General features: G+C 42.5%; 1 protein-coding gene and 1 long non-coding RNA gene across 3 annotated transcripts in view; one reads left to right on the top strand and one right to left on the bottom strand.

Annotated features, from left to right (window-relative positions):
- Nucleotides 1-8,055, bottom strand: part of ZBTB10 (zinc finger and BTB domain containing 10) — a 38,355-nt gene extending 30,300 nt beyond the window's left edge. Inside the window, exon 1 of one of the 2 annotated variants that reach the window (XM_054498394.2) lies at nt 7,851-8,055. In XM_054498394.2, the coding sequence (XP_054354369.2) occupies nt 7,851-7,946 (96 nt within the window). In that variant the 5' untranslated portion in view covers nt 7,947-8,055. Of the gene's footprint in view, nt 1-5,934; nt 7,015-7,850 lie in introns of those variants that run through there. The other variant, XM_054498393.2, reaches the window with a different exon arrangement.
- LOC134740020 (uncharacterized) overlaps nt 7,062-26,894 on the top strand; it is a 98,248-nt gene continuing 78,415 nt past the window's right edge. Inside the window, exons 1-3 of the long non-coding RNA XR_010127247.1 lie at nt 7,062-7,537; nt 8,005-8,272; nt 9,369-9,511. This is a non-coding gene — a long non-coding RNA (uncharacterized LOC134740020). The remainder of the gene's footprint in view (nt 7,538-8,004; nt 8,273-9,368; nt 9,512-26,894) is intronic.

Below are 26,894 nucleotides of genomic sequence, written 5' to 3'. Positions count from 1 at the left end.
ATTCTCCTGCCTCAGCCTCCCAAGTAACTGGGATTACAGGCATGCGCCACCACCACGCCCGGCTAATTTCTTTTTTTTTTTTTTTTTTTTTAATTAGAGACGGGGTTTCTCCATGTTGGTCAGGTTGGTCTCGAACTCCCGACCTCAGATGATCCACCCCCCTCGGCCTCCCAAAGTGCTGGGATTATAGGCGTGAGCCACCGCGCCCGGCCTATTCAGGTTATTATAACATCCTGCCAACCAGTTCTCTCCTCAAACTCTAAACCCACACACTACGCAGGTGCCTCTAGATTGCAACACATACACATTTGATAATGATTCTCCCCTGCTTAAAACTGCTATTGTTGCCCATTTGTTAAGAGAATAAAATTTAATGTTTTCAGCATGACAGGAGATCCTCCATGACCTCGACTCTATCTATTCAAACTTGATTTTTCATCCTGCACAGCAACCAAACTCTCCCTTCTCTAAGATACCATTCTTCACTTTCCTCAGGCTGTGTGTGTGTGTGTGTGTTTTCTGAGGCAGTCTCGCTTGTCGCCCCAGTTGGAGTGCAGTGGGGTGCCTGCTAGGTTCAAGTGATTCTCCTGCCTCAGCCTCCCAAGTAGCTGGGATTACAGGCACCTGCCACCACGCCTGGCTTGTTTTTGTATTTTCAGTAGAGACGGGGTTTCACAGTGTTGGCCAGGCTGGTCTCGAAGTCCTGACCTCAAGTGATCCACCCACCTTGGCCTCCCAAAGTGCTGGGATTATAGGTGTGAACCACTCACTGCGCCTGGCTCCTCCTTAGGCAGTTTCTAATTGCATTGCCTAAATGCCCTCACCATCCTGGTCAACACCTATGAATTAAACGCAATTAAAATTCAAGAATCAGTTGTACAAGCTTCTTCCAACCTTTGCAGGTAGAACTGATCATACTCCCTTAAGAATCTTCAGGCCGGGTGCGTGGCTCACGCCTGTAATCCCAGCACTCTGGGAGGCCGAAGTGGGCAGATCACGAGATCAGGAGATAGAGACTATCCTGGCCAACATACTGAAACCCCGTCTCCTACTAGAAATACAAAAATTAGCCTAGCATGGTGGCATGTGCCTGTAGTCCCAGCTAATCAGGAGGTTGAGGCAGAAGAATCGCTTGAACCCAGGAGGCGGAGGTTGCAGTGAGCCAAGATCACATCACTGCACTCCAGCCTGGGTGACAAGAGTGAGACCCCATCTCAAAAAAAAAAAAAAATCTTCAACGTACCCTGATTATATACTGCTACCATGGTATCTGGGTCTTTTTTCGGTCATGTCTGTCTCTCCTTACTAAACTACAAGTTCCTTGAGGACAGAGAGAATAAATGTTTTATTTACAGATTTTTATCTCCAGTGCTTTGCATCAACCAAATACAACTAAATTTAAGATAGAGCAGGAAGCTAATCCTAGGTACACAATAAGGTATACAGTCAGACACTGCTAACAAGTTTGAAAAGCATAAGGGCTATGAACTAGCTGTTACTGAATAAAACACAAAGAATAAATTATAAATAGTGTAAAATATATAAATAAGAAACAATGGAATTTAATGGGCTACAGGCTCAACTCTAATCGATTTTTCCTCAGTGAAAGGTCTTTCAGACTTTCTTCCTAAAGTGTTAAAAACCAACCAACTAACCAACCAACCAACCTTCTGCCCTTATTTCTGCCATAAACAAATTAGGCTGATAGATCTGCCTTACATTCTTTGTTTGCTCAGCTACTGACATCAATATATTCCAACTGGAAATTTCAATCAGATCACTGGTCTGAATTCATTACTTAGTTTCTGTAAAGGTTAACTAAATTTACAACAATAATACATTTGGGTGCATGTTTCTCCCAGGAAGAGTTGACAGGATGTGTGACTTAGGCTATGAAAATTTCACAATTAGGTAGAAAGTGGTCTAAACCAAGAATAAGTGGTAATCACTGTTATTAAGGAATTTTAAAGTCTTCTGGGCCAAATGGTCAGATACTGAATGAGCTAATCATCAAGCCTGACTCTGACGATGTAGTCAATTGTTACTCAAAATTAAACTATTAATTGTCCCTCATATCCTTATAAATACAGGGACACCTCGGAAATAGAAGGCTCAAAACACAGACTCAGAAAGCATGTTTTAAAAGACTCTCCCATGAACAGTCCACAATAACCAACGTCCAATTAACAGAAGGATTAACTTTTTGGTCACTACCAAGGGATTAACAAAAAGATACTTTTCTTACTTAGAGGAAAGTAACCTTTCATGACATACAGTTATGCATCACTTAACGAGAGGCATATGATCTGAGAGATGCATCGATTTTGTCACTGTGCCTTAGCGTACACAAACCTAGATGGTATAACCTACTACACACCTAGGTTATATGGTCAGGCCTATTGCTCCCAGACTACAAACCTGTACACTATGTTACTGTAAGGAATACTTTAGGCAATTGTAACACAATAGTATTTGTGTATCTAATCTATCTAAACATGAAAAAGGTACAGTAAAAATATGGCACACCTTATAGGGCACTCACCATGAACAGAGCTGGCATACCTGGAAGCTGCTCTGGGTGAGTCAGTGAGCGGTGACTGAATGAAAGGCCTAGGACATTACCATACACTGCTGTAGATTTTATGAGCACCGTACACTTAGGCTACACTAAGTACAGACAGGGTCTCACCATGTTGGTCAGGCTGGTCTCGAACTCCTGACCTCAAGTGATCCACCCACCTCGGCCTCCCAAAGTGCTGGGATTACAAAACAAAGTGCGCTACAACTTTACGGTATCACCAGGCGATAGTAATTTTTCAGCTCCACTATAATCTTATGGGACCATTATCATATATGCAGTCCATCCTCGAGAACGTCATGCAGTACATGACTGTGTTAAGATGTGGCCAAATTCCTCTCAGAAACGGGACTCTTTGAGAAATAATTGGGAAAATAGGAGTTTAGTACTCCTAGACGCAAACTGATTTCTTGCCTAGAAGAATTCTAAAACTCTAATTTCCATGTTATTAAGACAAGATATTAAGAGTGTCTTTGTGAAGCTGAGAAAAATTGCATGTATGAGAAATAGGCTCAGAATGTTCAAAGAACCTGATGGCCACAAAGTCTCTGAAGGTATAAAAAGGAGAACTGATTGGTGATCAAGATGAGTAATAATGGCCAGGCTCAGTGGCTCACACCTGTAATCCCAGCATTTTGGGGAGGTCAAGGTGGGAGAACTGCTTGAGCCCAAAAGGTTGAGACCAGCCTGGGCAACATAGCGAGACTCCCATTTCAACAAAAAACTTAAAAATTAGCCAGGAATGGTGGCGCGCACCTGTAGTTTTAGCTACTCGGGAGGATGCCTGAGCCCAGGAGGCTGCAGTGAGCCTTTATCTCACCACTGCACTCCAGCCTGGGCAATAGAGTCACTGTCTCAAAAAGACAAAACAAAAAGGTAATAATGATAATAAATAACGGCACTAAGTGGTTTTATGCTGGCACATATACTTTGCATACATAACGAAACTAGAAGTTAACTAATTTGCCTACTCAAAAAGTAGAGATTTAGGAGCAAAGTCCTCTGACCTTAAGCCCAAGTAGGCGCTTACATTACGTGTTGTGTTATACTGCCTCCCACAGGTAATTGGAGACTACAGAAGAACGAAAAAAAAATGAGTGCACTCTGCCCAAGAGTAAAACAGATCAGGAACCTGTCACTCATGTTAAGACAAACAGATATTTATATAGGTGGTACCTGGGGGGTTGATAACAAGATATCCCCTCAAGATTAGTTATAATGAAAGTAAGAAATGATTAGGATCAATTCAAAGTGAAAACACCCAAAATCCAATCAAGGAAACCAACACATAACCTTAGGACACAAAGGACTTACTAAAACTGTAGCCCTTAATATATGCATATTGTATAGAATGTCCCAAAGAAAGGAGATGGCCTGCAGATTGCATTGATGGGGGAATTTAAAGGAGTGAAGAGGAAGAGAGTCTTAGTTCAGGTCAAGTTTAGAAAGGTTTTTCTTAGGAATTCCAAGACGCAGATATATACCCAGAGGAGAAGAATACACTCAAGCTGAGGCTACCTTAAGGTTATCCAATTAATGCCCCTTCTTCTGATTTCAGGTTCACTAAAGGAGCTAATTATAATTTGCATTCCCATTCAGATCTGCCTACAGGGACAGACTATGCTGATAAAGAGGAATTGGTCCACAGCAGATTAAGAAAATTCATCCCATTTAAAATTTTCTAAGTGACCAATCTAGCCCTATTTAACTTTCATTTTCACAAGTCCCCTGCAACTCCATCATCTTACTACATAACTTCAGGAATGTTACTTAACCCTTTAAGGCTTTAGATTCCTCTTCTGTAAAATGGGAACAAAAAATAAATACTTTGCAGAATAAATGTGTTTGGCACACGGAAGACAAGGAACTGTTAGTTCCATTTCACTCTATTGCCCAAGCTCACAAAGCTAGTTAACTGCAGAAAGCTGAGATCTGAACCCAGATTTACTCCAAATCCATTCTTTTTCCATTACGACATTCCTTACAGGCTCTAGTCTCAGTGGGGTCACCCCAGACTCTTAGGACAATTTACTTAACCTTTCTTGGCCTTGTATCTTTAAATGACCTTCCTTCTAGGGCTTAGGCAACTAAAATGTGTGCAAAACAACAACAAAAACCCTACTACATTGTCCACTGGGGCGGGGGCGGGGGAATCACCCTGTGCTTTAAAGTTAAAGCCCTAACTTCTGAGAAACATGGGTGCTGTGTCTGTGGGGTTACTGGTGCGCCTAATTAACCCCAGGGTAAGTGTGCTGAACGGCAGAATCATTCCAATAAACAGACTACTATCTGAGAGCTAACTTTATAAAATCAACGACTGGCTACCAATACGAAAGAATGAATTCCATCCACCACCACAGGTTGCCTTAAAGTCAAAAAGGAGAACTGATCAACATCTGTTTGGCTTGAACACAGATTATCAAAATAGTAAGGCTTACTATCTTTAGACTGGAAATGTTAAAACAAGGACTAAGAACTAAAGTACAGCTTACTTGTTTTGTAAGCACTTTCACGGCGTTTGGTAAATAAATTCCCTACCAATCCAAATCCACTACTTGATACAAATAACTACACATTAAACATTTCTAATACTAAGTACTTAATTGTAAATTGCATTTAAAAATCTTTCTGAAAAGGAACAGTACAAAAAAAAAATCTCAGCACAAAAATCTGAGTAAAAGTAAACAACTAAAAACTACAATAATTTACCAAAACCAGGCCGTAGTAAGAAAGTTCAACAGAGATTAATTTAGTAAAATTATTCACAAGAGCAAGGAGTTCCAAATAGCATTCTCTACATTTACATACTGCTCTCATACTTCACATTATCTTGATTTCATATAAATAATTTTTTCGGCTGGACGTTTTCCTGAAACGGGTAGCCTTAAAGGTAAACTGTTTAATCCATTCTTCAAAGAGTTGCCCGATTTGACTTCGACCAGCACACTAAACGTCTGTGAGCATAGACCAGCTTCTCTAAAATCACAGCTAATAAAATTTTTTACCGCAAAGTCAGCCTTTTAGGTTAAAACCTTCAACCTCACTTTCTTTTTGATTCAATCTGATAAGAAATCTGAGTCATAAAAAAAAAAAAAAAAATCCAGCGCTACGACAAGACAATTGTCATTCCATCCCCTTCCCCCCACAACACATACATAACTTTTTCAAAACTTGTTCCCAGGCTTTCTAAACCCCCACGCCTAAGCTTCCCGCACCTCTCAACTGGAACGATGTCTTCACCCAGGAAAATGGTTTTGAGGTTTTTTTTTCCGGGGGGGGGGGGGTGGGGGTGAAGGGAGTGCTGATAAACCTTTCCCTAAAAGATCTCAAAAAAGTAGGAGCAGGATATACTGTACCTGGGCGTTGGCTTCGTGGAGTTTGTGCTCGGTAGAGACGTGGTGCCTCAGGAGGAGGGTTTTCTTGTAGTTGCGGGTCCCTCGCGAAAGCTCATCATGCCCCACTTGGGGAAGGTCCACGCTTCCCCCATCTGCAGGGGTCTTTTGGCACCAGCCGCAAGACATAAGACCAGTATCCTTGGAATAGCGCAGCCAGGGAAAGTCCTTGAGCCAGGAGGTCTGGAAGGAGCATTGAAGCTTCTGCATTAGAGACTTGGGCCGCGCGAGCGGGAAGTGCTGGACAGTCTCTCCTTCGCCAGCTCCCACACCGCTGCCCTCCACTTCGTCCCCGCCATCGCCGCCCGACCGCCTGCTGCTGCTGCAGCTGCCGCCTTCCGCCCCGCTGCCGTCGCCCAGGCTCGCCCCCTCCTCCTCGTCCTCGGTGCTGTCGCTCAGGGACGCGCCGTCCTGCATCAACTCCTTCCCCTCCAGCGCGTCCAGCTCCAGATCCACAGTCGCCGGCCCTCGCCCATTGAAATGCCTCAAGGGCCACGCCGAGGTCTCGGGGCGGCCGCGGCTACTGCCATTGTTGCCGAGACCCCCGCCGCCGCCGCCGCCTCGGAAGGCCAGAGTCCGACGGTTCCTTTCCGCTAGCAGGGGGCCCCCAGCGCCACCGCCGCCAAGCGAGGTGGGGCCGCCCGCGTCTTGGGGGAGCAGCAACTCCTTGGCTTCCTCGGCGGCGCCGGCGGCCGCCCCGGCGGAGGCCTCCAGGTCTTGGGGCTCCAGGCCCTCCAATTCCACTTCCTCGTCGGCCCCCCGCCCATTAGGCGGCTGAAGCGCGGGCGGCGCTGGCGGCGGGGGCTGTCTCGGCTGCGGCTGCGGAGGCCAAGCTGAGGCCTCCCCGCCAGCGTTATTGTTCGTGGAGCCGCCGCCGCTAGCGGTGACCAACCCGCCTCCTCGGAACGCCAGCGTCCTGCGGTTCATTTCACTGAACGACATGGCGCGCGCCGCCGCCGCCGCTGCCGCCGCCGCCCGGTGCCCCGGCTCGCGCACGGCCTCGGGCCGCGTCCCGCGCGCTCCCCGCAGCTCCCCCTCTGTCTCGCCCCCGCCCCCGCCCCCGGCGTTCCGGTCTCGCGGGGCTCGGCCTCGCCCTCTCGCCCGGCAGCCCGGCTCGCGCTCGCTCCCGGGGCTGCTGCACGCGTCCGCTGCCGCTGCCGGGCCGACGCCTCCGGCCGCTCTCTTGTCCTCCACCCCCGCCCCGCCGCGCTCCGGGCAGCGTCCCGCGCGGAGAAGGGGGCGGGCGGCGGAGAGGTGAGGAGCGAGCCGGGAGCAAGCGAGGCCTTCGAAGTTGAGCAGCGGAGTGCGGGGAGACCCTCCGCTGCCCCCTCTTTAAATCCGCGCGCACACACCGACCCTCCACACAGATATCCTTCCTCCGCGCGCCGAGGAGTCCCGACGCCGCCGCCGGCTTCGCAGGCGCTGAGGGTGAGAGGCACGCTAAGCTGCTCGGCTCCGCCACATAACGAAGCGACAATAAAGCCGGCGGAGCGTTTCCGTCCGACCAGGCCCTGGCGGAGGTCGAATGGCAAATGAACAACGGACCGTGCGCCCACAATGCACCGGGGTAGCAGTAACCGCTGGAGGGGGAAAGGGTGGGGGCCGGGCTGGGGGAGGGGGGCTGGGCTTGGGGCTGGGCTGGGGTGGGGTGGGGGCGCCAGGGGACCGGGAAAGGGGCTGGGCTGCGCCTCCGGCCTGGGGGCGGGGGTGCGGCCGCGGGGAAGGAAGTCGGCCGAGGGGCGGGGGACAAAAGGCCGGGCGGCGGGCTGGGGGTCTCAGGGAGGGGGCGGGCGTGTGCGGCTGGGGCCGGGCTACGCGGAGGACAAACAGCTGGCGAGTGTCAGGGTCTGGCCGCCTCCCCGCTGCCCACACGCACCTACCCGCGCCCGGGACGCGCATTTTCCTTCTCTCGCCACGAGTTCACCTGGGACTTTGCAAATAACTGTGCGGTGGGAGCTGCGCTCCAGCCTTGTCATTTGCTGAGGGTGGGTGGCGGTGCCCAAGGAAGTGAACTTATTTTGTTCCTTCACAAAGACTGGACCAGGCGGTGCCTTTCACGCGAAGAGGTTACGACCACGGACACAACCTCCTTTGATGCATTGTGCGAGGCAGCACCTCGGGCCCCGGGCAATAATCATTTCACAGAAAATGCACCGCCCCGAGTGTCTTATTGCTGTGATGAAATGGAAATTTAAATAAAAGGTCGAACACGTGCGTTCACTGGGAAGTATTGACATGGGTGTTACATCACCAGCAGCCAATCAGATAACTACAGTCGTGTTTATACTTCTACAACCACCTTGTGAGTATTACAGTATGTCATAACGTTATAAATATTAGGCAGGGTTTTCCCCAGGAGGGGGGAGGAGTCTGCTTCTAAGGACGTTGTGAGCGGCTCCGAAGATTGTGTGTTTAAAGTCAACAATTCATTTTTAAGACTTTTTTCAAACTGTTTACATTACGTGGACTTTAGATTGATTCTGACAGAATGAACTGGAAATGAAATCCCACAGTTATGATCGTAGTAGAGTTTTTTTTTTTTCCAGTTTAGGGCCCTTATACTCCTTTTAAAAAATTTTAATATGCTAAATTTAGCAAATACTAAAGTGTTAAGACTCATCTGACAACGTGAGAATTTAAGCCTATTTCAGGTTAAAAAAAAAGATGTTTTCAAGTTATGGAGGGGCTTTTTACTCTTAAGCAACATATGTATTAGAAGCTGAATCACGAACTGATAAAATGCTCAAGATAATTGTTGACTAAAAAAAGAAGATGGCAGGACAAATTTTTTACATTAATACATATGTGCAGAAAATGAGAAATATACATGAACTCTTTACAGTTATAATCTAATGGGAAGGGTTATGTTAAAGGCTTGAACCTCGTAAATAATATATTAATGTAAATAAAGTTATATATGTTTTATGAGGAACAGGTGTTACAATTTTTAGACCCTCTAGTTTTATGATTCTTATTCTCTTCAAAAGTTCTTTTTCTATTTCAAAACTAAGAGCAATATGTAAAGCTTTGTATAATATGGAATATGGTATGTATTTCAAGGTTACTTTAAAAAGCAAGCTTTGGCTGGTCCCAAGGTAGTGAATTGTCTCAATTAGTTATTCACAGTTGGTTGCCCATTGTGCCACTCTTTCCCCACTTCCACTTGACTAGTCTTTTAAAAATAAATAAATATTTAAATAAACAAGTCTTCTCAAACATTATAAAAGACCGTTTTTGTTAATATTTTTTAAATGGGCTAACATGAATCCACATCCAGACTCATATTAATTGTATAGATTTATTCAAAGCAAAATTCACTTGATTCACTGTAATTTTTAGTACCTGTGTTGATGAGCAGTGTTGTATATCAAACAAAAAACATTGGTTTTATCTTGTAGATTACATGTAATTTTAATGTAAAGAATGACAGTACTATCTTGCCACAAAAGGATTTTGGCTTTGAGTTATTTTTCCAGTAATAAACATATTCTCATCTGGCCACCAGTGACCAAGAGCTTGAAATTCTGATATAGTTCCTCAGGTGGGTACAGTTGTAGGGTGTTTTTGTTTGTTTCTTTGTTTGTTTTGTCCTGCTTTGTTTTAGTTGCTGGGAAGTTTAAGACAGTGGAGTCTGTGATCTTGACCTAATTTGTACCCTTAAGAAATAAGAGAACTCTGCCTAGTGAGGCTGTGTATAATATGTGCCACATATGGAAGAATGCCATGATAATACTTGTGCTCTGTTTTTAATGTGTGTTTTTTTTTCATTGTAGGCATTTTGAAAATAAATACATTTATTATATTTTAATCACCACAGCCTCCACCCCCATAAAAAGAGGGAAGAGTTACGGAAGTTAATTACTTATCTAGGATCAAGGTGATGGGAAATGAAAATGGACTTAAAAATTTTTATTTTGCTGGGCACGGTGGCTCACGCCTGTAATCCCAGCACTTTGGGGGCTGAGGTGGGCGGATCATGAGGTCTGGAGTTCAAGACCAGCCTGACCAACATGGTGAAACCCCGTCTCTACTAAAAATTCAAAAAATTAGCCTGGCGTGGTGGCGCTCGCCTGTAATCCCAGCTACTCGGGAGGCTGAGGTAGAAGAATCGCTTGAACCCGAGAGTCGGAGGTTGCAGTGAGCCGAGATCATGCCATTGCACTCCAGCCTGGGCGACAGAGCGAGATTCCGTCTCAAAAAAAAAAAAAAGAATTTTTATTTCAACTCTAAAGCTTGTTTTCCTTCCAAAACTGTTAAATTCAAATGTTTGCTACTTCTCATCTCGTATCCTAGTACATAGTAGGCACTATATAAATTTATGTTAATATTATTTTTGCTAATAGTGCCAGAATCAACCAAAAACGTTTAAATCCATAATTGTGTTGTGTCAGAACTGCCTTTTTCTCAGACATGTATCTTACCTTATGTTTTATAAAATCCTAATTGTCTTCTATCTGAAGTTATGTTTAAACATGGACTAATTAGGAATGAATGACACTAGATTCAGGTGGTACAAATAAATGACTTAAATTCTAGGACCACTGAACTAACAGTATCAGGGTGATGTGTGTGTGTTTGTGTGTGATTGAGTATGCATGCCTGTGTATTTATATATTTATCATTATATATATGTGTGTATATATGTATATGTATTCAGTTTTCTTCCTCTAAGCCCTGAAGGAAGGTGGAAATCAGAAACAAAGCTCAAGAGGATACTAATCACAAATGTCTCAGAATACTCTGTAAGAAGGGAACTTTGAGTAACAGAAGGGGATCTCCTACACTGTAAATGGAGTTTTTAGGAATTCCCCAAGCCCTTCCAGTCTCCTACTAGCAAGCAGGGATGTGTTCTCCCCTCTCACCCCTATACTTATTGTTAGGGTACTACCATATTCAAGGGAATTCCCCCTTATGCTTACCAGGGGAACCCCTTAAGAATGGGGCATCCCCAACCAATTTGTCCCCTAATTTCACCTTACCCCACGTAAAACTGCTGTAGATTACACTTGTTACTGGCTCGCCATATCTCTGTGATGGGGCTTAGCTTCTATACCTGGCCCAGCTGATCTTTGAGGGTCAAACTTGACTGTCGTTCACTGCCTTGGTAGAGGTACTTTGCCTCTTTAGGCTCTAGCGACAGTAGCCTTTCTGTCTGTGGGATTGACATGAGTTATCTACCAAAATGAAGCACATGAGAACAGGGACTGTCTTATACCTCCATCCCACCCCCACCAGTACATAGTAGGCAAGTAGTAAGTGTTCGTTGAATAATTTAATATATCTTCCCTTGCAGTCAATTTTGGTAGGCAGCTTTTTCTTCTGTTTCCTTTTCCTTTTTTTTATTTTTTTTATTTTTTTGGCTTAGTGCAAAAATATTCTTCTTAAAGGTACCGAGTGACCAGGCATGGTGGCTCACACCTGTAATCCCAGCACTTCGGGAGGCCGAGGCAGGTGGCATCACCTGAGGTCGGGAGTTCAAGACCAGCCTGGCCAACATGGTGAAACCCCATCTCTACTAAAAATACAAAATTAGCCGGGCACGGTGGCGCATGCCTGTAATCCCATCTACTCGGGAGGCTGAGGCAGGAGACTCACTTGAACCTGGGAAGCAGAGGTTGCAGTGAGCCAAGATCGAGCCATTGCACTCCAGCCTGGGCAACAAGAGTGAAACTCCGTCTCAAAAAAAAAAAAAAAAAAAGAAAACTCATTTCTACTAAAAATACAAAAATTAACCAGGCGTGGTGGCAGGCGCCTGTAATCCTAGCTACTTGGGAGGCTGAGACAGGAGAATCACTTGAACCCGGGTGATGGAGGTTGCAGTGAGCTGAGACTGCACCATTGTACTCCAGCCTGGGTGATGAGTGAAACTCTGTCTCAGAAAAATAATAAAAAATAAAGGTAGCGAGTTAATGTTGCCATTGCCTTTATGTTAAAAACAGTAATAATCATAGTTAGATATAAATAGTATTAGTGCCATTTTCTATGTAGTTTATAGTGAATTACAAACATTGGGTTTACAGAACCTCCCTGAGTTAATTCATGATAGGTATTATTATCATCTTTTAACAGATGAGGAGACGATGTGCAAAAAGGCTAAATAACTTACTTGAGGTTATTGAATGAGGCAGAAGTTAAGTTGGTAAGATTGCAGATGGGAGTAATGCCCTGCAGTCTAAGGCACTGTTGGCTACTATATATCTGCATAACTATAAGCTACAATAAATTTTAAATTTTCTTGTTCAATTATCTCATTGAGGGAGGAAAGAAAAAAGCATCACCCCTATTTCCAGTACCCAGAATTAACCACTGTTGTATAAATACAGTCTCCTTTTTCTCTGTGCCTAGCTAAAAAAAATTTTTTTTTGGTGTTTATAAGTTATAGATCCTAGATATTTGTGCTTTTAGTTAATAATATGTTTTAATATAATGAAGTTTTTTTGTATCATTTCAATGACTATGGATATATCATAATTGATTTAACTAGCCGGGCATAGTGGCTCATGCCTGTAATCCCACCTTGGGAAGCCGAGGCGGGCATATCACCTGAGGTCAGGAGTTTCAGACCAGCCTGGGCAACATGGTAAAACCCTGTCTTTACTAAAAATACAAAAATTAGCTGGGTGTGGTGGCATGCACCTGTAATCCTAGCTACTTGGGAGGCTGAGGCAGGAGAATCGCTTGAACCCGGGATAGGGAGGTTGCAGTGAGCTGAGATTGGCGCCACTGCACTCCAGCTTGGGCAACAGAGCAAGACTCTTGTCTCAAAAAATAAAAAATAAAAATTTAAAAATGATTTAACCAGTGTTCCACTGTTAAACATTTCATTGTTTACAGGTGGGCTTGTGAGTTTTTCTTTTTTTTACCATTATAAACAATTCTTCAGTGAACATCCTTGAAAGTAAAACTTTGTAAATACTATTTTGTTAGGGTGAATTCTAAAAAGGGGAATCTGTGGCAAAGGGAATGAACATTTTATAAACAAAGGATTTTTAAAGTGAACTAGGAAAAAGAAATCTGTGATATATGTGATAGACAAAGGCTTAATATCACTGACATACACGGAGGCCTAATCAATTTTAAAAACACAAATATAATGGAAGAAAAAATGTGCGGAGGACATGTATTAAAAAGTTGTATACAAAGTGCTACCATCTGAAACACAAGTGCCATGGCCTGAACATTTGTGTTCTCCCCAGAATGTATATGCTGAAACCTAAGCCCCATGGTAATGGTATTAAGAAGTGGGGCCGGGCCAGGTGCAGTGGTTCCTTCCTGTAATCCCAGCACTTTGGGAGGCCAAGGTGGGCTGATCACAGGGTCAGGAGTTCGAGCCCAGCCTGACCAACATGGTGAAACCCCATCTCTACAAAAAATACAAAAATTAGCCAGGCATGGTGGCACAAACCTGTAATCCCAGCTACTCAGGAAGCTGAGGCAAAAGAATCACTTGAACCTGGGAGGCAGAGGTTGCAGTGAGCCAAGATCGTGCCACTGCACTCCAGCCTGGGAGACAGAGCGAGACTCTGTCTCAAAAAAAAAAAAAAGAAGTGGGGCCTTTGAGGTGATTAGGTCATGAGGACAGAGTCCACACGAATGGGAGTAGAGCCCTTATAAAAGAGGCTTGTGGAAGAGCTTGTTTATCCTTCTACTATGTGCAGTGACAAGGTGCTGTCTATGAGGAACAGGCCTCTTCCAGACACTGAATCTGCTTGTGCCTTAATCTTGGACTTCCCAGCTTCCAGAACTGAGAAATACATTTCTGTTGTTTTTAAACTACTGTTTGTGGTATTTTGTTATAGCAGTCCAAACAGATTTAAGACAAGTGACTAGAAAACATTCAAAAAGATGTGCAGTCTTGGCCAGTAATCAGAAATCTGCATAAAAGACACCATTGATAAGTAGTTTTTTTAACCCATCCAAGGTATAGTAAAATGAGCATCGTGGGAATATAGATAGGAACAAGTTTTCTGCTAGGTTGCTTGTATGTATCAACATATAAAATGTGCATATAATTTTTTACCCAGCAATTTCAGCACTAAGAATTTATCCTGGATAGATGTATTAAGATGTCCATGCAAACATGTTTATTGCAGCACTGTTTACAAGCCTAAAAAACAGGATCAAGAAGATCCCTTGACCTTCCGTTTATTCTATTCCATTCTATACTATTTATATGCATTATGGTACATTCCTATAATAAATTATTGAGCAGCCATTAAAAGATTAATCTTAAAGAGTCTCGCTTTGTCACCCAGGTCGGAGTGCAATGGCATAATCTCGGCTCACTGCAGCCTCCACCTCCCAGGTTCAAGTAATCCTCCTGCTTCAGCCTGCTGAGTAGCTGGGATTACAAGCACGTGCTACCATGCCCAGCTAATTTTTGTATTTTGGTAGAGATTGGGTTTTACCATGTTGGCCAGGCTGGCCTCGAACTCCTGACCTCGGGTGATCCGCCCCCCTCAGCCTCCCAAAGTGCTGGGATTACAGATGTGAGTCACCGCAGCCAGTCAAAAGATCAGTCTTTTCTGTCGCCCAGGCTGGAGTGCAGTGGTGCAATCTTGGCTCACTGCAAGCCCGCCTCCTGGGTTCACGCCATTCTCCTGCCTCAGCCTCCAGAGTAGCTGGGACTACAGGAGCCTGCCATCATGCCCGGCTAATTTTTTTTTTGTATTTTTAGTAGAGACGGGGTTTCATCGTGATCTTGATCTCCTGACCTCATGATCTGCCCATCTCGGCCTCCCAAAGTGCTGGGATTACAGGCCTGAGCCACCACGCCCAGCCAAAAGATCAATCTTTTGATTGAAAAGATCAAGCTTGTCTGGGCGTGGTGGCTCACGCCTGTAATCCTAGCACTTTGGGAGGCTGAGGTGGACGGATTACCTGAGGTCAGGAGTTCCAGACCAGCCCGGCCAACATAGCGAAACCCGGTCTCTATTAAAAATACAAAAATTAGGCGTGGTGGCACATGCCTATAAACCCAGCTACTCAGGAGGCTGAGGCACAAGAATCACTGGAACCTGGGAGGTGGAGGTTGCAAAAAATAAAAAAATTAGCTTGGTGTGGTGGCTCACACCTGTAGTCCCAGCTACTTGGGAGGTAGAGCTGGGAGGATCCCTTGAACCCAGGAGTTTGAGGCTGCAGTGAGCTATGGTCACATGGCTGCCCTCCAGCCTGGGCAACAGAGCAAGACCTTATCTCAAACAAACAAAATCAATGCCATGGTTTTCCCTAGCATTTTGAAGGATAAGTACTGTTCATTCTTCTTTTTCTCCACTTATGAACCAATTTTGGCCTGCCCCCCAAATTAAACACAAAAGATTCAAAAGATTAAAAACCATGGTATTTCTTTTCTTAGAAAATTTCAATCTCTTTAAAACATTATTTATTTTACAAGAGCTTAAATTTACATGCATATTTTCAGAGAAGCATCTGTCACAATAACTCATACATTCTGGCCGTGCCCTCCTATCCATTCTCTACAGAAGTCAGTAATCTTTTCAAAATGCAAATCTGATCCTATCACGCTACCCACACTCATGATTCTTGATCCCTTCATGCCTAAAACCCTTCAAAGTTTCAGTTATTTTCTGTTGGTCTATTACACATATCAAAACACTTCTGAAATGGCTACCGAGCCCAGCAAGGTTTGGTGGTCATGTACTGCTCCAGCCTCTCATCTCTCCAACACTCTCCTCCTTCCCTCCTTCACATTTGCTTTGAGAACTATCTGGCCTTTGCACAAGCCGTTGTTCCCTGCTGTAAAACTCTTCCCTCCCTTCTCCTAATTGACACACATTCATCCTTAGATCACTTTCTTAGGGCAGCTTTCTCTGACCACCCACAGCCCCAGATATTCAAATATCGTAATACAGATTATCCTAGCATTCTTCTAACTCTCCCTCCCAGCCCTTGTCACAATTGCAGTTTTTAAACTTTTATAATTATTTCCTTAGGGCATTGATTATTGCATTAAACTGAAAATTGTGTGAGGGCAGGGTCCATTGCTGGTTTTGCTCAATATTGTGTTTTCAGAAGTTGGAAACAGTGACTGTGACATAGTGGACAATCAGTAAAGATTTGTTGAATGAATAAATATATAAATCTGCAAATTTGTGGGCACTATAGGTACCAAGAACCTTGAACTTACAATAAAAGACTAAAACATAGATCAGAATTTTGCTGAATAAGCCAGTAGAACAGAAACATAGTAGATTTTAAATGTTAATAATATCTGCATTGTATTTTTGTTTTTATTTATTTATTTTGAGATAAGAGTCTTGCTCTGTCGCCCAGGGTGGAGTGCAGTGGCGCAGTCTTGGCTCACTGCAACCTCTGCCTCTTGGGTTCAAACAACTCTCCTGCCTCAGCCTTCCAAGTAGCTGGGATTACAGGTGTGTGCCCCCACCTCCGGCTAGTTTTTGTGTTTTTAGTAGAGATGGGGTTTCACCATGTTGGCCCGGCTGGCCTTGAACTCCTGACCTCAAGGGGTCCATTCACCTTGGCCTCGCAAAGTGCTGGGATTACAGGTGCAAGCCACTGCGCCTGGCCAAAATAGATTCTTTTTATAATCTATTTTGATATAAATTTAATTTTGTGGGCTGCAAAGAATGGGAACAATAGAATACAGGTTGATATTTATTATTTGAAAGTAATTATTATTAATAAAACCACATTACTGATTTCTGTTCATTAGGAGACGTATCCCAAATGTTTACTTCACAGATGCTATTTGTTTCACAGACTCATTTCTCTGGTAAATCAATTAACTCGACTCCGTTCGGTAGCAACAGATTTCACACTAATCCACTTCTTACAAGTTTACAGTGCAAACCAGTTACCTTCAGAAGGATCAAGTGAGAAAATGTGGAAGAGAGAAAGATGCCAAGGCCATAATGGTATAGTGCTATGAAGAAATACTGTAAACAGTGCTTTCTACACAACTTTATGCAAAAACTTCATAGGAGGCTTTAGGTTCAAATAGGGTGACTTCAATCCTCCAGAACTTGGAGATGATGTCCAGATGAGAAAATACCACACTTTGAAAGCTAGTGATAATAGAATCAGCATAAATAATGAGATTAGTCTTTACAAAAGAAATCTGCCATCCCAAAGATGTGTTTGGGGTGACTGTCATCTGTTTCAGACTGAGAGCACATCCCAGGATTGGAATGTAACTTCAAAGAAAGCTCTGATACTTTCAGGTCTAGTCCAGTGTTCTTCAAACTGGGGTACGCTTAGCCCTGGAGGTACACAAAGAATTTCCAAGGAGTGTGTGAGCACATGAACTGTTTTTAAGAGAATTGATTCTCAGGCTTTCCACTTGCAAATGGCCTTTTTCTCCTAAAACTAAACTGTTGGAAAATGCTCCTGTCAAGCTGTTTTTTCTTTTCCACCTCTCCTTTCACAATCACTCTTCTCCCATTTTACCAAAAAAGTCATGCTTTCACCATATAGGCATGCCATCCCTAGTCTTACTGTGATACATTGTCCCAGGGTGGAAAAGGAACACCAGGCACAAAGAGAGAAACTAAATGTCCGTAATCACTTGGAAGCAACACTTTTGCAACTCTTATGGTTTCCACCTTTTACTTTCAACTAACTGAAGAAGGACCTTACTGAAGTGTCAGTTGATCATTAAAAATGATTTTGAAGGGTTTTATTTGCACATAGCTTGAAAGGAGTTTAAAATTTTTGTGACATAGCTCAAGCAAAACCCCTTCTATTCTTGTCGTGCATAATTTTTTCTGAACAAATGTTAACATACGCAAAAGAAAAGAAAAAAGGGAATAAAATACATGACAAGACCTGTTTTACTCTAGCAAACACATCTTTGGCACAATCATTAGTTGGAAAAAAATCAGCTATGAAATGCATTTCTGATAAATATGTATATCTTATGTTTAATATCTATACTTATTCATATATTTATGTTGTTTTGATCAAGCATGCCCTAACAGTTACAATGATAACTCAGTTCAATATTTTTTTTTAACATTCATAGTCATAATTTTTTTTCTTTTTTTTTTTTTTTTTTGATAAGGTCTCACTATGTCACCCAGGCTGCAGTGCAGTGGCACGATCGTGGCTCACTGCAGCCTCAATTCCCAGGCTCAAACAATCCTCCTACCTCTCACCCTGCCAAGTAGCTGGGACTACAGGTGGGTGCCACCAAGGCTGGCTAATTTTTAAAAATTTTTTGAGGAGACAAGGTGTCAGTATGTTGCTCAGGCTGTTCTCAAACTCTTGGGCTCAAGGTATCCTCCCGCCTCAGCCTGCCAAAGTGTTGGGATTATAGGCTTGAGCCACACACCTGGCCAGAAATTTTTTTTTTTTTTTTTTTTTTTTTGAGACAGAGTTGCGCTCTTAAGTTGCCCAGCTGGAGTGCAGTGGCATGATCTCAGCTCACTGCAACCTCCGCCTCCCAGGTTCTAGCGAATCTCCTGTCTCAGCCTCCTGAATAGCGGGGATTATAGGTGCTCACCACCACACCCGGCTAATTTTTGTATTTTTAGTAGAGACAGGGTTTCACCATGCTGGCCAGGCTGGTCTCAAACTCCTGACCTCAGATGATCCGCCTGCCTTGGCCTCCCAAAGTGCTGGGATTACAGGCATGAGCTACCCTGCCCAGCCCAGAAATTTTTTAAATTAAATTTGAGTACATTGATAATAGACTTCTGAGTAGAAACATATTATGAAATGTTGTGGGGAAGTAGAATGGAAATCAAAGAAAAATGTAAATTTTCCAATTGTTAGTATATTTTTAAATTATTGGTGGTTGCTATCAAATAATTGTAGTATAGAGATTCCATTGAGTGTATTTTCTAAGATGACATAATTTTATTTTGTAGCATTTATAACCTGTCAGAAATGACATTCATTACAACAATTTGAACATACCGTGAAATATCGCACATGCTAACCTAAGAGTGTATACAAAACAAACAGTTTTTCAAAATTATTTCAGGGAAAATGCTAGTCTAGTTCAGTGTTTTCCAAATACTATCTTTCACTAATTGGTGGTGAAATGAAAAATAAAGACAATCTAGATAATTTTTTTAAAAGGTAAATTTGTACAATTTAAAAGGCTGCCTCCTCATCCCTGGGATGCAAGGCTGGTTCAACATATGGAAACCAATAAACATAATCCAGCATATAAACAGAACCAAAGACAAAAACCACATGATTATCTCAATAGATGCAGAAAAGGCCTTTGACAAAATTCAACAGCCCTTCATGCTAAAAATTCTCAATAAATTAGGTATTGATGGGACATATCTCAAAATAATAAGAGCTATTTATGACAAACCCACAGCCAATATCATACTGAATGGGCAAAAACTGGAAGCATTCCCTTTGAAAACTGGCACAAGACAGGGATGCCCTCTCTCACCACTCCTATTCAACATTGTGTTGGAAGTTCTGGCCAGGGCAATCAGGCAGGAGAAAGAAATAAAGGGTATTTAATTAGGAAAAGAGGAAGTCAAATTGTCCCTGTTTGCAGATGACATGATTGTATATTTAGAAAACCCCATCGTCTCAGCCCCAAATCTCCTTAAGCTGATAAGCAACTTCAGCAAAGTCTCAGGATACAACATCAATGTGCAAAAATCACAAGCATTCTTATACACCAATAACAGACAGAGAGCCAAATCATGAGTGAACTCCCATTCACAATTGCTTTAAAGAGAATAAAATACCTAAGAATCCAACTTACAAGGAATGTGAAGGACCTCTTCAAGGAGAACTACAAACCACTGCTCAATGAAATAAAAGAGGACACAAACAAATGGAAGAACATTCCATGCTCATGGATAGGAAGAATCAATATCGTGAAAATGGCCATACTGCCCAAGGTAATTTATAGATTCAATGCCATCCCCATCAAGCTACCAATGACTTTCTTCACAGAATTGGAAAAAACTACTTTAAAGTTCATATGCAACCAAAAAAGAGCCCGCATTGCCAAGACAATCCTAAGCCAAAAGAACAGAGCTGGAGGCATCACGCTACCTGACTTCAAACTATACTACAAGGCTACAGTAACCAAAACAGCATGGTACTGGTACCAAAACAGAGATATAGACCAATGGAACAGAACAGAGCCCTCAGAAATAATACCACACATCTACAACCATCTGATCTTTGACAAACCTGACAAAAACAAGCAATGGGGAAAGGATTCCCTATTTAATAAATGGTGCTGGGAAAACTGGCTAGCCATATGTAGAAAGCTGAAACTGGATCCCTTCCTTACACCTTATACAAAAATTAATTCAAGATAGATTAAAGAGTTAAATGTTAGACCTAAAACCATAAAAACTCTAGAAGAAAACCTAGGCAATACCATTCAGGACATAGGTATGGGCAAGGACTTCATGTCTAAAACACCAAAAGCAATGGCAACAAAAGCCAAAATTGACAAATGAGATCTAATTAAACTAAAGAGCTTCTGCACAGCCAAAGAAACTACCCTCAGATTGAACAGGCAACCTACAGAATGGGAGAAAATTTTTGCAATCTACTCATCTGACAAAGGGCTAATATCCAGAATCTACAAAGAACTCAAACAAATTTACAAGAAAAAAACAGCCCCATCAACAAGTGGGCAAAGGATATGAACAGACACTTCTCAAAAGAAGACATTTATGCAGCCAACAGACACATAAAAAATGCTCATCATTGGTCATCAGAGAAATGCAAATCAAAACAACAATGAGATACCATCTCACACCAGTTAGAATGGCAATCATTAAAAAGTCAGGAAACAACAGGTGCTGGAGAGGATGTGGAGAAATAGGAACACTTTTACGCTGTTGGTGGGACTGTAAACTGGTTCAACCATTTTGGAAGACAGTGTGGCGATTCCTCAAGGATCTAGAACTAGAAATACCATTTGACCCAGCCATCCCATTACTGAGTATATACCCAAAGGATTATAAATCATGCTGCTATAAAGACACATGCACACATATGTTTATTGCAGCACTATTCACACTAGCAAAGACTTGGAACCAACCCAAATGTCCATCAATGATAGACTGGATTAAGAAAATGTGGCACATATACACCATGGAATACTATGCAGTCATTAAAAAGGATGAGTTCATGTCCTTTGTAGGGACATGGATGAAACTGGAAACCATCATTCTCAGCAAACTATCGCAAGGACAACCAACCAAACACCGCATATTCTCATTCATAGGTGGGAATTGAACAATGAGAACACTTAGACACAGGAAGGGGAACATCACACACTGGGGCCTGTTGTGGGGTGGGAGGGAGGGGGAAGGGTTAGCATTAGGAGATATACCTAATGTAAATGACGAGTTAATGGGTGCAGCACACCAACATGGCACATGTATACATATGTAACAAACCTGCACATTGTGCACATGTACCCTAGAACTTAAAGTATAATAAAAAATATATTAAAAAATGAAAATAAAAATGAAAATAAAAGGCTGCCCTTATTCTGAAATTATATACTCTGATATATTTAGACTTAATAAATATTTTTGAAATTATGATGTTAATGGATTGTAGTTTTAATGTTCTTTCTTTGTTGCTCTCCAAAATGTTTTAAAATTCTTCTAAGTCACAAAATTCAAAACTGTGAAAGAACCACTGGTCTAATGGAATATATAGGGGAATGTTTTATAATACAGAATGTTGTGGCCAGGCACGGTGGCTCACACCTGTAATCCCAGCACTTTGGGAGCCCGAGGCAGCCAGATCACCTGAGGTCAGGAGTTCAACACCAGCTTGGCCAACATGGCGAAACCCCGTTTCTACTAAAAATACAAAAATTGGCCAGGCACAGTGGTGCATGCCTGTAATCCCAGCTACTTGGGAGGCTGAGGCAGGATAATCGCTTGAACCTGGGAGGCAGAGGTTGCAGTGAACAGAGATCACGCCACTGCACTCCAGCCTAGGTGACAGAGACAGAGGGAGACTACGTCTCAAAAAAAAAAAAAAAAAAAAAAGAATATTGTGCAATTATTGAAGAATGGAGACAGCCAGTTTACCACTTAGTTTATGGACATACCAAGCAATTGGAGGGCATTTTCTGAGTTTCTACTGTTTGCCCAAAATTAGTATTTAATAAATAGGATTGTCCCAACTTTCAAGAAACTCACCTTTCACTCAGGGAGAACTTTTACATTGGTAACTATAATGGTTAAGTGTTGATAGAGGTATGTACAAATAGCTATGGAAACATGGAGAATAGAATGACTGTTGCTCATTTGAAAAATCACATTGAGTTGCTAGGGAAGATAGATCCTTGAGCAGTTTTGAGATACAAATGTGAATTTCACCAAAATAAAAGGAAATTTATTTCAAAAGTAAGGAAATAGTAAGTAGCTCAGTGTGTTGGGGCTACAAGACCAATGCCTGAAGTGAAGTTTGAAAAGAAAGGAGGGGGGCCAGGCGTGGTGGCTCATGCCTGTAATCTCAGCACTTTGGGAGGCCGAGGCTAGTGGATCACCTAAGGTCAGGAGTTTTAGACCAGCCTGGCCAGCATGGCGAAACCCCATCTCTACTAAAAATACACAAAATTAGCCAGGTGTGGTGGCGCTCTCCCAGCTACTCGGGAGGCTGAGGTGTGAGAACCAAGGAGGCGGAGGTTGCAGTGAGTTGAGATCACGCTGCTGCACTCCATCCTGGGCAACAAAGCGAGACTCTTGGATTTATCCCTGAAGCCGCAGGAAGACTGAAAGGTTTTTATGCAAGGAAGTGACTGAATCCGGTATTTGTTAATAATATCAATTTCCTTTGTTCTAGTTATATACTCATCAAACAATCTCATCTTTAATTTGGCCTCCTATATAGATTATCCACTAGGAAGAAATTCCCTTAGTAAACAAGGTAGGTTACCTTGCCAGATACATGTTATATTGAAAAATGATGAATTGGATCAGGTATAGTGGCTCACACCTGCATTCTCAGTGCTTTGGGAGGCCAAGGCCAGAGGCTCACTTAAGGTTAAGAGTTTGAGACCAGCCTTGGCAACATAGTGAGACCCCGTCTCTACAAAAAAAAATTTTTATTTATAATTAGACGGGAGTGGTAGTGCATATCTGTAGTACCAGCTACTTGGGAGGCTGAGATAGAAGGATCTCTTGAGTCCAGGAGTTTGAGGTTAGAGTGAGCTATGATCGCACGACTGCACTCCAGCCTGGGTGACAGAGTAAGACCCTGCCTAAAAAAAAAAAAAAAAAAAAAAAAAAAAAAAAAAAAAATTGGCAGTCTCGTCTGAATTTTGCTGATTTAGGGTAGTGTCTAAGAATCTAATATATTTTAAATATATTAATCAAGCCTAGTTTTGGTATGCTAATACTTAGTTGAGATTTAGGGAGATGTAGCATTTGTTTTCACCTCTTGAAGTCCTGCTTCAATAACTTCTACTAGTGTTTCAAGAAACTACTAGAATTTCTAACAATTTTCTTGTATCCACTAGATTACATATTCATCAACTTGCCACCCCTCAGGCACACTGAGAATTCCGTAGTCATGATAGCAGTTTCATGAAAGATGGCAGTGATACTTTAAACATCCTTAACAAAAACCTCCAGCAATGAAGATGAAGCTCTTCCAAACATTTGTGATCAACCAACATAAAATTTCCCTCAAACTCTGAAATATTACTCTTGCAGTGAGAGCCATAAGAATGACTGTGCTGCTGTTCTCTGTTCGCAAAAGGGGTGGGTCAGATAGTGTGGCTGGAGAAGGAAAAATGTACAAGTTCCTTTGGATAAACTGCTCAAAGTAGTTGCACTACTTAGAGTGGGTCAGTAATATTTTTTATTTCTTTTTTTTCTTTTTCTTTTCTCCTTTTTTTTTAAAACTCTTTTCCTTAGAGATCCTTGTTCTGAGGGTCAGTAATATTATTTCCACATAGGAAGATGTTCAGCACAAATGAGATAGGCAAGTTGTTCTCCCGTTGGTGAAATGAAAATCAGGTCATTATTTTGGCTTGGTGAGTTTTTTGACTGAGGTATATTTGCCCAGGCCAGTCACATTCAGTGTTGCACATTGCAAAGTTATTATGCCTCACTGGTCAGTGGAACAGTTAGGCTCATTGAACAAGTACAATTCAAGTACAGCCTATTTTTTTCTTCTATTTAAGTAACCTGACCTAACAGCCATGGGATTCTGTTGTTGACTCTTAAATTCAGGATTTTTAGGTTTGCTCAAGAGACGTAAATGATCAATTTGTGATTCAGAGATCTCTTCCTTCTCACATGCTCCATGTTACTTTGGTTAATAGATTGATATCTCCATAGACATCCACAAATGACGGGCACCAGTCACACATAATTTTACCATAGAGGATTTCAGTATTTATGTTGTGAGGCCTTGAGAAAATTATTTATTATCTCTATTATCCTGGTTTTCTCATTTGTGTAATGGAGCTAATACAGAATTGTAGTAATCTCATAGGTTTGTTGTGAAGATTTAATGAGATAATCTATGTAAAGCACTTAACTCAGTGCCTGATAAATATAAACCAACAAGTTAATTTATTCATCATATTTAAATACTTTCTACCTGCCAGATGATGTACTAGGTACAGGAGTCAATATTGTGAGCAAAAATAGGTACAGTCCTTCCTTTCATGAAGCTTGCAATCTAATGAGTGAGATCAATTATCTAATAATCACAAAAACACCTGTGAAGAGGAGTGGGCAGGGAAAGGAAAGAAGGGAGGAAGGGGAAATGGAAAGGACATGGCCCTTTGGAGCTTATACAGGTTGAGCATCCCAAATCCAAAATCCGAAAAGGTATAAAATCTACATTTTTTTTTTTTTTTTTTTTGAGATGAAGTCTCACTTTGTCGTCCAGGCTGGACTGCAGTGGCGAGATCTCGGCTCACTGCAACCTCCACCGCCTGCGTTGAAGCAATTTTCCTATCTCAGCCTCCTGAGTAGCTGGGACTACAGGCATGTGCCATCACGCCTGGCTAATTTTTGTATTTTTAGTAGAGACAGGGTTTCACCATCTTGGTCAGGCTGGTCTGGAACTCCTGACCTCAGGTGATCCACCCGCCTCACCCTCCCAAAGTGCTAGGATTACAGGTGTGAGCCACTGTGCCCGGCCTAAAATCTAAAACTTTTTGAGCATCGACATGAAGTTCAAAAGAAATGCTGTTTGGAGCATTTTGGATTTTAGATTTTCTGATTTGGAATGCTTAACTGGTAAGTATAATGCAAATGCCTGGTGCTGTGGCCCATGCCTGTAATTCCAGCACTTTGGGAAGCTGAGGCAGGAATTGCTTGAGCCCAGGAGTTGGAGACCAGCCTGGGCAACATAGTGAGACCCTGTCTTGAAAAAAATAAAATAAAATAAAAATTTTTAAATAAAGCATAATGCAAATATTCCCAAATCCGAAAAAATCTGAAATGCAAAATGCTTTTGGTCCTAAGTATTTTTAACCTGTAATAGAAAGATGTGACCCAGTTCTTTTTTTTTTTTTTTTTTTTTCCGATATGGAGTCTCACTCTGTTACCCAGGCTGGAGTGCAGTGGCACAATCTCGGCTCACTGCAAGCTCTGCCTCCTGGGTTCACGCCATTTTGCTACCTCAACCTCCCGAGTAGCTGGGACTACAGGCGCCCGCCACTACGCCCGGCTAATTTTTTGTATTTTTAGTAGAGACGGGGTTTTACTGTGTTAGCCAGGATGGTCTCGATCTCCTGACATCGTGATCCGCCCACCTCAGCCTCCAAAAGTGCTGGGGACCGAGTTCTTTAGAGTGATCAGAGACTTCCCTGGGAAAGTGACTATTGAGCCCAAGGATGATTAGGAGTGAACTAGGTGAAGTGGAGAAGAAAGATGGCTTTCTATCCTGTGCAAAGACCCACAGAGGAAGGGGTCATCACAGGTTTGAAGGGCGGAAAACAAGCCCAAATGGCTGGAACAGTTCAGGAGAACAGGATGTGAGATGAGGTGGGTGTGAGATGTGATGGGTGGGATCCAGGGGGCAGGGCCCTGTGGCAGTGGTGAGGTTATCTTTTCGATAAGAACAGTGGGAAGCAGCTGAAGGGCTTGAATGAAGTAGGAGGAAGGGGCAGTGTCAAGTAACAGGATCAAATTTGAATTTTGATATATATTTTTTAGTTTATAAAGAGGTTTAATTGGCTCATGGTTCTTCAGGCTGTACGTGAAGCATAGTGCTGATATCTGCTTCTGGTGAGGGCCCCAGGAAGCTTCCAAATCATGGCGGAAGGTGAAGGGGAGCCAGCATAGCACCTGGTGAGAGCAGGAGCAGGAGTGACGTCATCTTAGCTGCAGAGAATGGATACGAAGAAGAGGAGAGGATATAGAGGCTATTACAAGAGACAGTGAAAGCTTGGACTAGATCGATAATGGTAAAAGTGGAGAGAACTGAATATATTTGAGAGATATTTAGGAGGGAGAATTGATAGAAGTTGGTGATGGATTGGATAGGGGGATTTAAAAAGAACAAAATGTTGAGGATAACGTCTAGGTTTCTGACACAATACACTGAGACAGGTGACATCAGAAGAAGAAAGTTTGGGGAGTAAATTATGAATTCACTTTTCAAAATCTGATTTTGAGGTTCTTTTAAGACATATGAGAGCACATTAAATAAGCTGGAGTTCATAGGATGTGTATATATCATAAGCACACGTATATGATATATACTCACACATACATCTATGTCATCTGCATATAGTTGGTGAGTTATTCAACTATAAGATGGAGATACTGACCCTGTTTCATAGCGATGTTGTAAAAATTGAGTGAAGATGAATACATAACATATTAAGTCTATATGAGTAACTGTGCTGGGCTAAGAGCAAGGAAAAGAAAAACCCAGTAGTGAAAGAGGAATATGGAAATGCTTGAGACAGTGCTGCAAGGGGTGTCAGATGAGCAGCAGCCTGAATCTAGTGTGATAAA

The sequence above is a fragment of the Pongo pygmaeus genome, chromosome 7, assembly GCF_028885625.2.
Source record: "Pongo pygmaeus isolate AG05252 chromosome 7, NHGRI_mPonPyg2-v2.0_pri, whole genome shotgun sequence".
Lineage (NCBI taxonomy): Eukaryota > Metazoa > Chordata > Mammalia > Primates > Hominidae > Pongo > Pongo pygmaeus.
The sequence above is the reverse complement of the archived record's forward strand: the minus strand, read 5'-3'. Positions and strand labels throughout refer to the sequence as shown.